Source organism: Trematomus bernacchii, unplaced genomic scaffold, assembly GCF_902827165.1.
Source record: "Trematomus bernacchii unplaced genomic scaffold, fTreBer1.1, whole genome shotgun sequence".
In the NCBI taxonomy this organism is placed as follows: Eukaryota; Metazoa; Chordata; class Actinopteri; order Perciformes; family Nototheniidae; genus Trematomus; species Trematomus bernacchii.
In genome coordinates, this window is record NW_022987841.1 from 63,576 (window position 1) to 80,000 (window position 16,425).

The following is a 16,425-nucleotide window of genomic DNA, read 5'->3' on the forward strand; positions in this document are numbered from 1 at the left end:
GCATTGATTAATCTAAGCAGTGAATTGATTAATCTAAGCAGTGAATTGATTAGCAGTGAATTGATTAGTCTAAGCAGTGAATTGATTAGCAGTGAATTGATTAGTCTAAGCAGTGCATTGATTAGTCTGCAGTGAATTGATTAGTCTAAGCAGTGAATTGATTAGTCTGCAGTGAATTGATTAGTCTGCAGTGAATTGATTCGTCTAAGCAGTGAATTGATTAGTCTGAGCAGTGAATTGATTAGTCTGCAGTGAATTGATTAGTCTGAGCAGTGAATTGATTAGTCTGAGCAGTGAATTGATTAGTCTAAGCAGTTCATTGATTAGTCTAAGCAGTGAATTGATTAGCAGTGAATTGATTAGTCTAAGCAGTGAATTGATTAGTCTGAGCAGTGAATTGCAGTGAATTGATTAGTCTAAGCAGTGAATTGATTAATCTAAGCAGTGAATTGATTAGTCTGAGCAGTGAATTGCAGTGAATTGATTAGTCTAAGCAGTGAATTGATTAGTCTAAGCAGTGAATTGATTAGTCTAAGCAGTGAATTGATTAGTCTGAGCAGTGAATTGCAGTGAATTGATTAGTCTAAGCAGTGAATTGATTAGTCTGCAGTGAATTGATTAATCTAAGCAGTGAATTGATTAATCTAAGCAGTGAATTGATTAGTCTAAGCAGTGAATTGATTTGTCTAAGAAGTGAATTGATTAGTCTGCAGTGAATTTATTAATCTAAGCAGTGAATTGATTAGTCTAAGCAGTGAATTGATTAATCTAAGAAGTGAATTGATTAGTCTAAGCAGTGAATTGATTAGTCTGCAGTGAATTGATTAATCTAAGCAGTGAATTGATTAGTCTAAGCAGTGAATTGATTAATCTAAGCAGTGAATTGATTAGTCTAAGCAGTGAATTGATTAGTCAAAGCAGTGAGTTGATTAGTCTGCAGTGAATTGATTAATCTAAGCAGTGAGTTGATTAGTCTGCAGTGAATTGATTAGACTAAGCAGTGAATTGATTAGTCTAAGCAGTGAATTGATTAGTCTAAGCAGTGAATTTAGTCTAAGCAGTGAATTGATTAGTCTAAGCAGTGAATTGATTAATCTGCAGTGAATTGATTAGTCTGAGCAGTGAATTGATTAGTCTGCAGTGAATTGATTAGTCTAAGCAGTGAATTGATTAGTCTGCAGTGAATTGATTAGTCTAAGCAGTGAATTGATTAGTCTGAGCAGTGAATTGATTAATCTGCAGTGAATTGATTAGTCTGAGCAGTGAATTGATTAGTCTGCAGTGAATTGATTAGTCTGAGCAGTGAATTGATTAGTCTAAGCAGTGAATTGATTAGTCTAAGCAGTGAATTGATTAGTCTGCAGTGAATTGATTAGTCTAAGCAGTGAATTGATTAATCTAAGCAGTGAATTGATTAGTCTAACCGGTGAATTGATTAGCAGTGAATTGATTAGTCTAAGCAGTGAATTGATTAGTCTAAGCAGTGCATTGATTAATCTAAGCAGTGAATTGATTAGTCTAAGCAGTGAATTGATTAATCTAAGCAGTGAATTGATTAGTCTAAGTAGTGAATTGATTAATCTAAGCAGTGAATTGATTAGCAGTGAATTGATTAGTCTAAGCAGTGAATTGATTAGTCTAAGCAGTGAATTGATTAGCAGTGAATTGATTAGTCTAAGCAGTGAATTGATTAGTCTAAGCAGTGAATTGATTAGCAGTGAATTGATTAGTCTAAGCAGTGAATTGATTAATCTAAGCAGTGAATTGATTAGCAGTGAATTGATTAGTCTAAGCAGTGAATTGATATTAAATGTTGAGTAAAATGGAAGAAATGAATGTAAATCCTTTATTGTTGTTACTCTAATATATGAATATGATCTGTTCGATGCATAAGGAGATTTCTCACATTCCTCCTGTTCATTATAATTAACTCATGCAACTCATGCAGAATATTGATCTAATAATACAGTGTGATATAAAGTAAATCCAGGAGTCAGAGGTTATCAGAAGTGAACTTTATTTACATATTTCACAATGAATGACGGTGTTTGTGTTGAAAGAGCAGAAGAAGAGATGGTTCCTGTTGCAAAGACACACAAAAGAACTTCTCTAATATTGTGCTGTGCATTTAAAACATCCCATAATTCACCTTTGGGTTTGCAGTGAAGAACTGGGCTTCATTCATGGTTTCAGACCTTTATCCATGCAAACCCCAAAGTCAAGTGCAAACCCCAAAGTCAAGTGCAAACCCCAAAGTCAAGTGCAAACCCCAAAGTCAAGTGCAAACCCCAAAGTCAAGTACAAACCCCAAAGTCAAGTGCAAACCCCAAAGTCAAGTGCAAACCCCTTTCCAATTCAGAGCTCATTTCTGTATTTCTGTCATTAGTTTGAAATGTTGAAATATGAGGCGCGATGTGAAGCTCACTGACGGGGAATCAGGAGAACTCTGCAGTGGGTTTGAGGTTTTTCCTGAATGAAATGTGCTTTGACTTTATGTGAATGGATTTAGAGTTTAATGGTTACAGAAATCATCATGAATGTGAGAGTGTGTGTGCTGTGTGTGTGTGTGTGTGTGTCTGTGTGTGTGTGTGTCTGTGTGTATGTGTGTCTGTGTGATGTGTGTGTCTGTGTGATGTGTGTGTCTGTGTGTGTGTGTCTGTGTGATGTGTGTGTGATGTGTGATGTGTGTGTCTGTGCTGTGTGTGTGTCTGTGTGATGTGTGTGTCTGTGTGTGTGTGTCTGTGTGATGTGTGTGTGATGTGTGTGTCTTGTGTGCTGTATATCTGTTCGATCTATGTGCTGTGTGTGTGTCTGTGTGATGTGTGTGTGTCTGTGTGATGTGTGTGTCTGTGTGTGTCTGTGTGTGCTGTGTGATATGTGTGTGTGTGTGTGTATGTCTGTGTGTGCTGTATATCTGTGTGTGTGTGTGTGTGTGCTGTGTGTGTGTGTATATCTGTGTGTGTGTGTGTGTGTGTGTGTGTGCTGTGTGATCTGTGTGTGTGTGTGTATATCTGTGTGTGTGTGTGCTGTGTGATATGTGTGTGTGTGTATGTCTGTGTGTGCTGTATATCTGTGTGTGTGTGTGTGTGTGCTGTGTGTGTGTGTGTGTGCTGTGTGATCTGTGTGTGTGTGTGTATATCTGTGTGTGTGTGTGTGTGTGTGTGTGTGTGTCTGTGTGTGCTGTATATCTGTGTGTGTGTGTTTGCAGAGTTGATTGTGCTCGTTAATGCATCAATGGGACAAAACTACGCAACAGAAAGAGCTCGACTACTTCCTGAAACTTCATCATCATCTTCATCATCAGGTATTCACTGCAGCACTTAAAGAACCAAAAGCACTTTGCAGACACTGAACGTCACCTTTTTACAAACCATGACTCAGCTCAGGTGGGTTCACGAGAGATTCACGTGCTCTCTCAGTTTGTTGAGTTTTAATCTGAGTTTCATTGAGATCTCATTCCTCACGAGTCATGCTTCACCTCGTTACGTCCACTGATGAGACCAGAGGTTAGAAATGAAGCCTGATGATTCCTGCACTTTGTGTAGCCTTCATGAAATAAAGAATGTGTTACAGGATGCCTTTTAAAAGCATATTTGATTCACACCAAGTCCTCTAACTGTAACTCAGTGCTGCCATTACTGTTCTTTATGTTTATGCAGAAATGGTCTTGATTTGGGGAAATGTGCATAAATAACAGATAAAGTGTGCTTTTAATCTCTAAACACATCTGCAGCTAAACTGCACAATCCCTTTCTCCCTGCAGCTCATTATACACTCTCTCATCTTCTAGAAAAGGCTCTGAGAAACTCTCAGCGTCACTGCAGAGTGAGAAACTCTCAGCGTCACTGCAGAGTGAGAAACTCTCAGCGTCACTGCAGAGTGAGAAATGATGTCAGGTGTTTGATGTTTGATGTTCCTCCAGCAGAGATCAATCAGCTGTTTGAGGATTTACTCTCAAGCATCTAATTATTCAATTAGGACCAAACTGATGACTTAAATATTCAACCAATCAACTCCTGGCATGTCCCATTCATTAAGTCCAGCACATGCAAACAGCCTGATTGTCAGTGTTTGAATGATCTAATAATTAACCTTTTTATTTGTGTGGTTTGACGACATTTAATATAATAATGTGTTTGTGGAACAATGTGCCCTAAATGTCTATTTCTTCCGTCTCATCCGCAGCTTTAGTGAAAAGAAGATTCCTTCAGTTTCATATCTTTGTATTTTCTGGGTGCAGTTTTCCTTTAAGGGTTAGACTTGATCCAACGCCTCGCTATGCAACCTGTGCAACCTGTGCAGCCTGTGCAGCCTGTGCAACCTGTGCAACCTGTGCAACCTGTGCAGCCTGTGCAACCTGTGCAACCTGTGCAGCCTGTGCAACCTGTGCAACCTGTGCAGCCTGTGCAACCTGTGCAACCTGTGCAACCTGTGCAGCCTGTGCAACCTGTGCAACCTGTGCAACCTGTGCAACCTGTGCAACCTGTGCAGCCTGTGCAACCTGTGCAACCTGTGCAACCTGTGCAACCCTTCACTGGACTAGCTGCAGGGAAAGCAATGCAGACATCCCCTCTCAAGATCTTTCTCTGCTCTGCTTTCATTGTGTTTCTTTACTAATGATATGAACACAACGCCCTGAGGGAAACGCGCTTCTCCAGAGGCGTTCATGAACACGCTCCATGCTAGAACATCTGACAAAGAAACTAAACAGAAAGCACTAGAGCGTACTTCATCATTTCCCATCTCATGTTGAACTGGAGCTCTTTAGGAAAAGACAGCTCATCACTTAGTGGAGAGAGGATATGTGTTCAATACGCTTTCAACAACAGTGTGTGTGTGTGTGTGTGTGTGTGTGTGTGTGTTTCTTCATTACAGGAAGTGTGTGTTTTTAAAAGTCTTACATCCACAAAACCCTCTGATCATTTCCTTTCTCACAGTTCATCTCTCTTTTCTCTGCAGACGTCACTTCTTGTCGGCGTTGTTAAATATCTGTTCATATGAGGGAGGGGGGTGGTTGCAGTATGACGGAGGGGGGGGGGTAGGCGCTCATCATCATGTGGGCGGAGCCAGGCTGAGCTGGGAACATGTGGGCGGAGCCAGAGGGACCCCCTGCTGGGTCAGAGGTCATCCCGTTCACCCCGAAGCCCTGCATGGCCCCCGGCTGCTGGGAGACTGGAGGGAGACAGGAGACAGATTTACTTTGAGAGACACACACACACACACACACACACACACACACACACACACACACACACACACACACACACACACACACACACACACACACACACACACACACACACACACACACACACACACACACACACACACACACACACACACACACACACACACACACACACACACACACACACACACACACACACACACACACACACACACACACACACACGAATGATGTGAAATCTAACCAAGTGTTAAATCAGACTTTAGTTCCACCTGGAGTAAATCCACAAGCTACCCTGCAGTATACAAAGTCATTCAAACTAGCTGCACCTTTACCAGCTTTGAGAACACTTTCATGATCAATCATTATAAAACATATCATATATATTATTCTGAAATGGATCAATCTGCCCTGCAGTATCAGGTAGATGCTGCCTTCAGGGACCAACACAGAAACACCACATCCTGCAGCACTAATAGCTTGTGGTGTGTGTGTGTGTGTGTGTGTGTGTGTGTGTGTGTGTGTGTGTGTGTGTGTGTGTGTGTGTGTACCAGGAGAGTTGGCAGGGTGTCTGGTGAAGGACACGTTGAAGTCGTCTCTCAGAGGTGAAGGGTACATCCTCCTGCGCACGATGAACCCTGCGCCGCAGCAGAACAACACGCCCATCATCAGGAGCACCCTGAGGACACAGATACACAACGTACTGTAACACACATACACAACGTACTGTAACACACATACACAACGTACTGTAACACACATACACAATGTACTGTAACACACATACACAACGTACTGTAACACACATACACAACGTACTGTAACACACATACACAACGTACTGTAACACACATACACAATGTACTGTAACACACATACACAACGTACTGTAACACACATACACAACGTACTGTAACACACATACACACAGATACACAACGTACTGTAACACACATACACACAGATACACAACGTACTGTAACACACATACACACAGATACACAACGTACTGTAACACACATACACAACGTACTGTAACACACATACACAACGTACTGTAACACACATACACACAGATACACAACGTACTGTAACACACATACACACAGATACACAACGTACTGTAACACACATACACAACGTACTGTAACACACATACACACAGATACACAACGTACTGTAACACACATACACACAGATACACAACGTACTGTAACACACATACACAATGTACTGTAACACACATACACACAGATACACAACGTACTGTAACACACATACACACAGATACACAACATACTGTAACACACATACACAACGTACTGTAACACACATACACAACGTACTGTAACACACATACACACAGATACACAACGTACTGTAACACACATACACACAGATACACAACGTACTGTAACACACATACACAACATACTGTAACACACATACACAACGTACTGTAACACACATACACAACGTACTGTAACACACATACACAACGTACTGTAACACACATACACAACGTACTGTAACACACATACAAACAGATACACAACGTACTGTAACACACATACACACAGATACACAACGTACTGTAACACAGATACATCACACTGAGACTTAGACATACTTATATATCATATTTTAGATATTTCTTTAGATATTTTATGTTCCCAGAATACTTTATGTCTTTCTTCAACAGAATATACTTTGTACTATATATTACCTGTGTTTTTTCAACATACTATAGATATGTATATACATATATATATATATATATATATATATATATATATATATATATATATATATATATATGTATATACATATATATACATACATTCAAGGACTGTCTATATATATGCTATATAATAATAAGGCATAGTATACTTTGTCATTTTTATGCATATTTCCGACATACTCTATGACTCTACTATATTCTCAGTTTCGATGTCATTATTTCTCTTATCAAAGCGCTGCCTCTCAGGAAGGACTTTTCGTCCCAAGACAGACAGTGTCCTCGTAAACACAGTGTCCTCGTAAACACAGTGTCCTCGTAAACACAGTGTCCTCGTAAACACAAAGTCCTCGTAAACACAGTGTCCTCGTAAACACAAAGTCCTCTCTTCACAAACTCTCTCTCATGATGAGCTCACCAGAAGTACCATAGTCTCTGGATGGAGAGAGCTCTCACACAGCAGCGAGTCCCACAGCAGTCCTCATACGAGCGACATCTGCAGTGACATTAACACATTAACACATTAACACATTAACACATTAGCACAGTTAGCACTTAGCTCAACACACACAGGACACTTATCAGGGTTTCACTTCTAGGGGGCATCTAGGGTGCATCTAGGGTGCATCTAGAGTGCATCTAGGGTGCATCTAGGGTGCATCTAGAGTGCATCTAGGGTGCATCTAGGGTGCATCTAGAGTGCATCTAGAGTGCATCTAGGGAGCATCTAGAGTGCATCTAGGGAGCATCTAGGGTGCATCTAGGGAGCATCTAGAGTGCATCTAGGGTGCATCTAGGGAGCATCTAGGGTGCATCTAGGGAGCATCTAGAGTGCATCTAGGGTGCATCTAGGGAGCATCTCGAGTGCATCTAGGGAGCATCTAGAGTGCATCTAGGGTGCATCTAGAGTGCATCTAGGGAGCATCTAGAGTGCATCTAGGGTGCACCTAGGGAGCATCTAGGGTGCACCTAGAGAGCATCTAGGGTGCATCTAGAGTGCATCTAGGGTGCATCTAGAGTGCATCTAGGGAGCATCTAGGGTGCATCTAGGGTGCACCTAGGGAGCATCTAGGCAGCATCTAGAGTGCATCTAGGGTGCATCTAGGGTGCATCTAGAGTGCATCTAGGGTGCATCTAGAGAGCATCTAGAGTGCATCTAGAGAGCATCTAGGGAGCATCTAGGGTGCATCTAGAGTGCATCTAGGGAGCATCTAGAGTGCATCTAGGGTGCACCTAGGGAGCATCTAGAGTGCATCTAGGGTGCATCTAGGGAGCATCTAGAGTGCATCTAGAGTGCATCTAGGGTGCATCTAGAGTGCATCTAGGGTGCATCTAGGGAGCATCTAGAGTGCATCTAGGGAGCATCTAGGGTACATCTAGAGTGCATCTAGGGAGCATCTAGGGGGCATCTAGGGTACATCTAGAGTGCATCTAGAGAGCATCTAGGGTGCATCTAGGGAGCATCTAGAGTGCATCTAGGGAGCATCTAGGGGGCATCTAGATTATTTTATAACTAGATTCAGATTGTTTTTCTCAAACTCATCATAAGACCGTTTCAGAAATGTTTGTTGTGGTTTTTTAAACATTGTGTGGATAACAGTTATTGTTCTATAAAGCTCCAAAAGGGACTAAAAAGAGCGTCACTGTTCAGTCAGAGAGCGCTCTGCAGATCAGAGGGTCAGAGGGTCAGAGGATCAGAGGGTCAGAGGGTCAGAGGATCAGAGGGTCAGAGGATCAGAGGATCAGAGGGTCAGAGGGTCAGAGGATCAGAGGGTCAGAGGATCAGAGGGTCAGAGGGTCAGAGGGTCAGAGGATCAGAGGGTCAGAGGGTCAGAGGGTCAGAGGATCAGAGGGTCAGAGGATCAGAGGGTCAGAGGGTCAGAGGGTCAGAGGGTCAGAGGGTCAGAGGGTGCATTCTGGTTCAGTTTGTCACACATTCACATCTCTGTGCCGGCTCCACATCGATGCACATTCAAAAGATGGAAGGTGTGCTACTTGCATGAAGGAGATCGGGTATCCGCCTTCAAAATACCAGCAGTACTTCTTGGCCTCGACACACTGTGAATAAAAGAGAAGCAGATTCAAAACATGTCTTTGTGTTTCTCTGCACTCATCCCCCAGAATGCATTGTGTCGAAGCCGCTTTTATTCCCAGTACTGCTTCACAGTGTTTCAGTAACTCTGAAATGCATCTCTGCAGCAGAGGAGACACAGAGGAGACACAGAGGAGACACAGAGGAGACACAGAGGAGACACAAAGGAGACACAGAGGAGACACAGAGGAGACACAAAGGAGACACAGAGGAGACACAGAGGAGACACAGAGGAGACACAAAGGAGACACAGAGGAGACACAGAGGAGACACAGAGGAGACACAGAGGAGACACAGAGGAGACACAGAGGAGACACAGAGGAGACACAGAGGAGACACAGAGGAGACACAAAGGAGACACAGAGGAGACACAGAGGAGACACAGAGGAGACACAGAGGAGACACAGAGGAGACACAAAGGATAAGAGAGAAATTGCAGAAATATGATGAGATTTTTAAACAATTCTCTTCTAAAGAAAGTCGTGCATTTACTGGAAAACCTGTTGGCTTTCTCTGAGAGGGAAGAGGGAAGAGGGAAGAGGGAAGAGGGAAGAGGGAAGAGGTAAGAGGGAAGAGGTAAATGCACGAGAGAAAAACAACTACATCCACGAAGAAGGAGAGATTCTCAATGGATGATATTTTGCAAAAGAAAATCTGAAACGATCTGAAATTAAAGTCTGAAATCTTCTTTTGAGGAAGAACCACAAGGTCAGAGGTCAGGGTTTCTGAAGTACAATCAAACCATGGATGTTCTGGACTCTGTTTCCATCTTAGGGTCTGCTTTCATTCAGTTTGAAAGGTTTACAGAGGAAGTGCTGACTGCGGAGGACACAAATCAGCGTGACACAACCAGAGAAAGGTTCCTACTTTAAAGGAAGCTTAGACGTGTGTGTGTGTGTGTGCGTGCGTGCGTGCGTGCGTGCGTGCGTGCGTGCGTGCGTGCGTGCGTGCGTGCGTGCGTGCGTGCGTGCGTGCGTGCGTGCGTGCGTGCGTGCGTGCGTGCGTGCGTGCGTGCGTGCGTGCGTGCGTGCATCCAGGGTGAGTCCGATGCAGAATAACCCAGAAGGCTCTCTGACTGAAGTGTGTCGTCCTCTGCTCTGGTTTGAGTTCGCTAACTGAAGATGAGAGCTAGAGAGAATACAGAGATCGTTACGCTTCAGATTCTAATCATAGCAACGAGCCTGGAAATGTGTTATTATGAGAGCACACAGACATCCTGCTGCTGCAACAAACAAACAAACAACAACAACAACAAACTGCCTCCATGTTTATAGGAAGCAAAACACGTACTACAACCAAATCAGAGCTATCACGAGGAGGCATGGAACATCTATCTTACTCTAAAGTCAAGACGTCATCTCGTATCGGACTGACGCTGTAAAACTCTTCTGATCCACTACCTAGAAACGAAGCAAGCCCCAAACTACTCAAAGCCTGTTTTTAGCCGAACTGGCTGCAGGAAAAGCATTTGTGCTGCTGATCCAGAGTCAGTGGGCGAGAGAAATGCATTTGTGCTGCTGATCCAGAGTCAGTGGGCGAGAGAAAAGCATTTCCAATCACCAGGAGTTCAAAACGTTTCATCTCAATCAGATCCCATCAGATTTAGAAATCCCATTCTTTGTGATCCAGGATCAGAAAAGTCGGACAGATGTTGTCTCAGTAGTTCAAAGCAGTTCAGGATCCCCCTGATCCAGATCCAGACTTTCAAGATGACTAGATCCTGAATATCAGTGCTTTAATCCGACCGATCTCCCTCTAGTGGACATGAGAGATACTACAGGGAAGACAAGAGACCACATTGCAGACACATCTAGTTCTCTTGAAAGGTGACGACAGATGGACGTTTTTTTTGTTGAAGATATTTTTTCTTTAATCTAAATTACATTTGTGATTGACAATCTTTGTTGTGATACTTTTATGAGCATAAACATTTATGTCATCAACATTTGAAAACAAAATAGACCACAAACGTGAGCAAAAATGAAAAATCAAATGTATTTCCCATGAAGGCTAAACATGGTGTATTATTTCAGTTAACAAACTTTGCCATCTTATTTATATTGAAACATATTTTTAAATAAATTGTACAGCACATTTTGCTCTGGTAATCCACTGGAGACCCACCCCTCTGGTGGGATCAGGGTAATCCACTGGAGACCCACCCCTCTGGTGAGATCAGGGTAATCCACTGGAGACCCACCCCTCTGGTGAGATCAGGGTAATCCGCTGGAGACCCACCCCTCTGGTGGGATCAGGATAATCAAACTGATCCCAATCCTGTTGTCGGGTTGAACTACCCCATTTGAAGACTTGATCCAGATTAAAGCTTGGATTGGATTTCCTGATCTGATCGATATCAAAGTGATCCTGATCCTGTTGTTTGGTTTTGAACTACCCAAATCCAAATCTGATCCGATCAGAAAGGGATTACAAGCTTTGACCTGCCGGGCTCTGGAGGTCAGAGATCAGGCGGATGGAAGCAGGAAGAAACACAAACACTTTATCCACGCCGTGCACAGATGATATTAAAACACATATTGTGCAAACATAACGGCGTTGATAAGTGGTCAAACAATGCATGTTTATCCATATCCATATCCATATCCACGCAGCACCGACTGGAGATTACAGAGATTTATTCAGACTAACTTTAACCTGCAGATGATCGAGGAAAACAAACTATAAGACACTACAAAGAAAACGTGGCATGCAACAAACACACACACACACACACACACACACACACACACACACACACACACACACACACACACACACACACACACACACACACACACACACACCACACACACACACACACACACACACACACACACACACACACACACACACACACACACACACACACACACACACACACACACACCTTTAACTCCCATATGATGAGGATTAAGGGAAACCGAAATCAAAACGACGCCTCAGTAAATGTAAAGTCATCGGGGTCTTCTCTCTTCGGGGTCTTCTCTCTTCGAGGTCTCCTCTCTTCGAGGTCTCCTCTCTTCAGGACCCTCTGACCCCTCAGTGTCCCTGAAGGACCCTCTGACCCCCCGTGATGTTCACCTCTCTCATTTAGAGACACCAAAGTGTGTGTAGAGAAGAGAGACACGCTTCATGCAGACATACTTTTATTTTGATATCCCATTAAATCATTTCCTGCAAAACCGAGAGATAAAATGGTTTTATAATATTTCTGTTGCGTGTGTATATAAATATAACTGACTGTTGTAAATATCATATAGTCTCATATGAGTAGGAATAATGAACTAAATGAGGGTTCAATCACCTGCCTTTTGTACACTTAATCTGTAGGAACAAAATAATCAGCAATAATTCTGATAATCAATTAATCAGTAAAGTAATCTCCTCAAAAATACTGTTTTTTTTTACTGGAGATTTGCTGCTTTATTTATTATTATATCAAAAGTGCATGGTGACCTAAAGAGATTGTTGTATTGTGGTCTGTCAAATCAATATATCATACAATAATACACTTGTAATGTGCAGTCCTTATTCCTTAACAGAAGCTAATGAGAAATGAATGAGAATGTGATATTAGGGTTTAACATTGGGTTAAGTCTCCTGCAGCCATTTGTCATTTCACAGAAACATCTTTAAATGCTGCCTCCAGACACTTCAATCTTGATATGTGTTGCTTTTCTCAATTTATATCATAATTAAAGTGAATATTTTATAGTTTTGGACTGACAGAAAGACATTAAAGACACAACTTTGGACTGAAAACTGCAATTATTCAATATTTTCTGTCATTTTTATCAAGCAAAACATGAATGCATTATGAGAACAGATGCTAGATGCTGCACTACTGTACACCTGTGTGTGTGTGTGTGTGTGTGTGTGTGTGTGTGTGTGTGTGTGTGTGTGTGTGTGTGTGTGTGTGTGTGTGTGTGTGTCCTACAGGCCCAGTGGTTAAAGGACAAAGGATGACAGCATCACAGGTAGCCTAGTTCCCACAGAGCATCACACAACACAATTAAATGTTGAGTTATTGTCAAAAAATGAAAAGGTCTTCCAGAATAAACACCTTAATTTATATTTAAATGTCCTTTAGCCTACATGCCAATCCAGAAGGTGGTGCTATAAATATTAAAGTTAAGATTTTATTGATATTTAGAGTATTTCGGGGGGTTATTTATAAGCCGAATTAACCACACAATGCCATTTATTTAATATAAATATAGATTACTCCTGTATGTTGTGTGTATTTCTGGAATTAGAGGATTAAAGATGTAATTATGTGATGTTTGAATGGGGTTTGGTGGAGAGCGCTGTGACAACAATAGCATCAGACTAGCTTGTTATTGTGTCTGCATTGAACACACACACATTAGGTTCTCTCACACACACACACACTTGTCATATATCTAATTATAGCATGATGATATTTATAATTATGTTGCTCTTACCTCCAGAAGGATCCAGAGAGAGAGCACCGCCCCGGGCAGAGGGTTCCTCATTTCTCCGCTGAAGGAGGGAGAATCTGGGGGAGAAAAGGCCGAGGAGGAGACGCTCCGCTCGGATCAAAAGGACCGGGCCATGCCGCTGCAGACACCCGGAGATCAGCTCCTCTGGCCGGGGAACACAGCTGCGGAGAGCCGGGGAGAAAACACGGTCCTCAGACAGATTAATGCATGCTGGGAAACTGCCTGATGAGGGATCAAACCACGCCCCTTTACAGCACGGACACACACACACACACACACACACACACACACACACACACACACACACACACACACACACACACACACACACACACACAGAGAGAGAGACACACACACACACACACACACACACACACACACACACACACACACACACACACACACACACACACACACACACACACACAGGTATATATTTAGTTATAATAATGAGGAAGTTGCAAGACACATACATAAGCTATCCTTAGACTAATATATCAGCCGTAACTATTATTACGACCACCATTATTATTTGTATCATAGTATTATCATGTTTCCCTCAGTTCATAGCTTATTACAGGGAAGTACATCAAAACAGATTAAAGAGTAGATGCATCACAATAAATGATGAAGGTTAGATTTCACAACAAACCCCATAATTGATCTCGTGCATGACAATTAACAGTGCTAACACGTGCCTGTCGGAGGCGTGTGGCGCAGTGGGTTGTGCGTTGGTGTTCGGATCAGGGGGTCACAGGTTCAAACCCCACTGCAGTCAGCATGTCGTTGTGTCCCTGAGACACTTCACCCCAAAGTGCTCCTGTGGGGATTGCCCACAGTATTGAGTATGTTAGTCGCTTTGGATAAAAGCGTCTAACAAGTAACATGTAATACACACACACACACACACACACACACACACACAGCTCCATTTCCTGCAGCACCCAGGATAAACAAAGCCTGATGTAGTGATGGTTGTATCAGAGGATGTAAACAATACAGTCTCTGATAAGTAATCTAATAAATACTCCTGTTTTCTGTGTCTGTGTGTGTGTGTGTGTGTGTGTGTGTGTGTGTGTGTGTGTGTGTGTGTGTGCGTGTAGCAGCATGATGGATGAAGCTGTCTCTGAACAGGATTTTATCGCCTCAGATTTTTTGGGTTATCTGTCAAAAACCTTCTCATGACTCACATCCTTCAGTCCTGTGCTGCAACGTGAAGGACACAGGGTAAACAACAACAACAAACAATATTGTATGTTAATGACATTGCATCCCCAAATGCCTCTATTATTACAAAACAACTTATATATATTTACTATTTGCTCTGTGTAAGTTTGAGTTGTTGATGCCGTTTATTAGTTGGAATATAAATGTAAATAAACCTTTAAATGACTTTCTTCTTTTCTATGAACTTGTAGTTGCAAATAAAGAATGTCTTTATGGTGTAAATAGTGTAAAAACAGGTGATATTAAAACCATCACACTCTGGTCACTTCCTTCACATGTGCTGTAATATAATGTCGGATGCTGCCCTCTGGCGGTGTCTGCAGGTATTGCAGCTGCTGCACAAACATGTTGACAGCAGAGGAAACAATCTATTATTTATACATTTAAAAACAACAACAACAACAGCATATACACACATGCACACTGTGAAGGGCAAGGACACAAATAACTGAGGTTAATGATGATTATATAGGTAATAAGCGACACATTTAGCAGTATAGAGTAACATTTATGAAACATTGCATTGCATGAAGCCCCGGTGAATGTGAGCGTGGATTACATTCAGAGAAAATCTGTAACTTCCATTTTCCATTTTCCACTAAAAAAGGTTTCAGAGAAAGTTAGTAAACAGGAAATTATTATAGTTTTGTTGATAAAAAAACAACAGTGGTATCAAGTAAACAAACTGATAATTAAAGGGGAACATAGTAATATTAATAAATAAATATTTATCATTTGAAACACTATTTAAAGTATTTGTATGGTAGTTGTTCATGAGGACATCTTGGTCTTGCAACGACAACTTTTTTTTAAATGAGAGAAAAAGGTGAAAAATGACAATTAAATGAATTAAAAAGTGAGATAATCATAAATCACATATGTGTTTCTTTGCAGATTAAGCAAGACCAACATGTACAAATATTAACTTCATTTCATGGTTTTAACACCCATTAAATGTCTGTATTTACTGTGTGTAAAATCACACTGTAGTACCGTTTTCTGACACCAGATGGCGCAGGAGGTTAAATCAGGGACCCTCTCTCTATATAACTCTTTGACATTTGATAGATTCATATTTATATTTAATAAATACAACAGCTCGTATCTTCTGAATCACAGCTCACTAACATACAGAAGTTCATATAGGAGAATAAACTACACAAAGAAATGATAATGAAATGATATGTTGATATTAGACCTGAGTTTGGCTCCCTCTAGTGGCGAGGTTCATGCACCCAGGAGCACACACACACACACACACACACACACACACACACACACACACACACACACACACACACACACACACACACACACACACACACACACACACACACACACACACACACACACACACACACACACACACACACACACAGTAAATCACATTAAAAACATGTTTTTTTAGATTTCCATATCGCTCACACTTTGCTCCCAATCTTTGCAGAAATATGTTTCATAATTGTTTTATTAAGCTTTTATTGCATATTCTTTCTTTGCTGAAAACTATGGAGGACGGAACATGACATAAGTATAAATAAATAAATAAATGTGTAAATAAATGTATGAAGAAATACAGGAATAAATAAATAAATACACAAATAAATAAATAAAAGAATAAATAAATGCATAAATAAATATGGAAATAAATACTTGAATGTATAAATAAATAAAAGTAGAAAATAAAACAGAACACACGTTATTATATTATCTTTAA

General features: G+C 41.3%; 1 protein-coding gene across 1 annotated transcript; it reads right to left on the reverse strand.

Annotated features, from left to right (window-relative positions):
* Positions 1-4,500: 4,500 nt before the first annotated feature.
* On the reverse strand, positions 4,501-13,669 carry LOC117468634 (vesicular, overexpressed in cancer, prosurvival protein 1-like). The gene is given in 6 exon segments (XM_034112870.1): positions 4,501-5,037; positions 5,039-5,172; positions 5,740-5,867; positions 7,345-7,422; positions 8,926-8,984; positions 13,464-13,669. Coding segments are annotated over 6 exon segments (525 nt in total). The 5' UTR covers positions 13,515-13,669; the 3' UTR covers positions 4,501-4,962.
* Between the last annotated feature and the right edge of the window lie 2,756 nt (positions 13,670-16,425).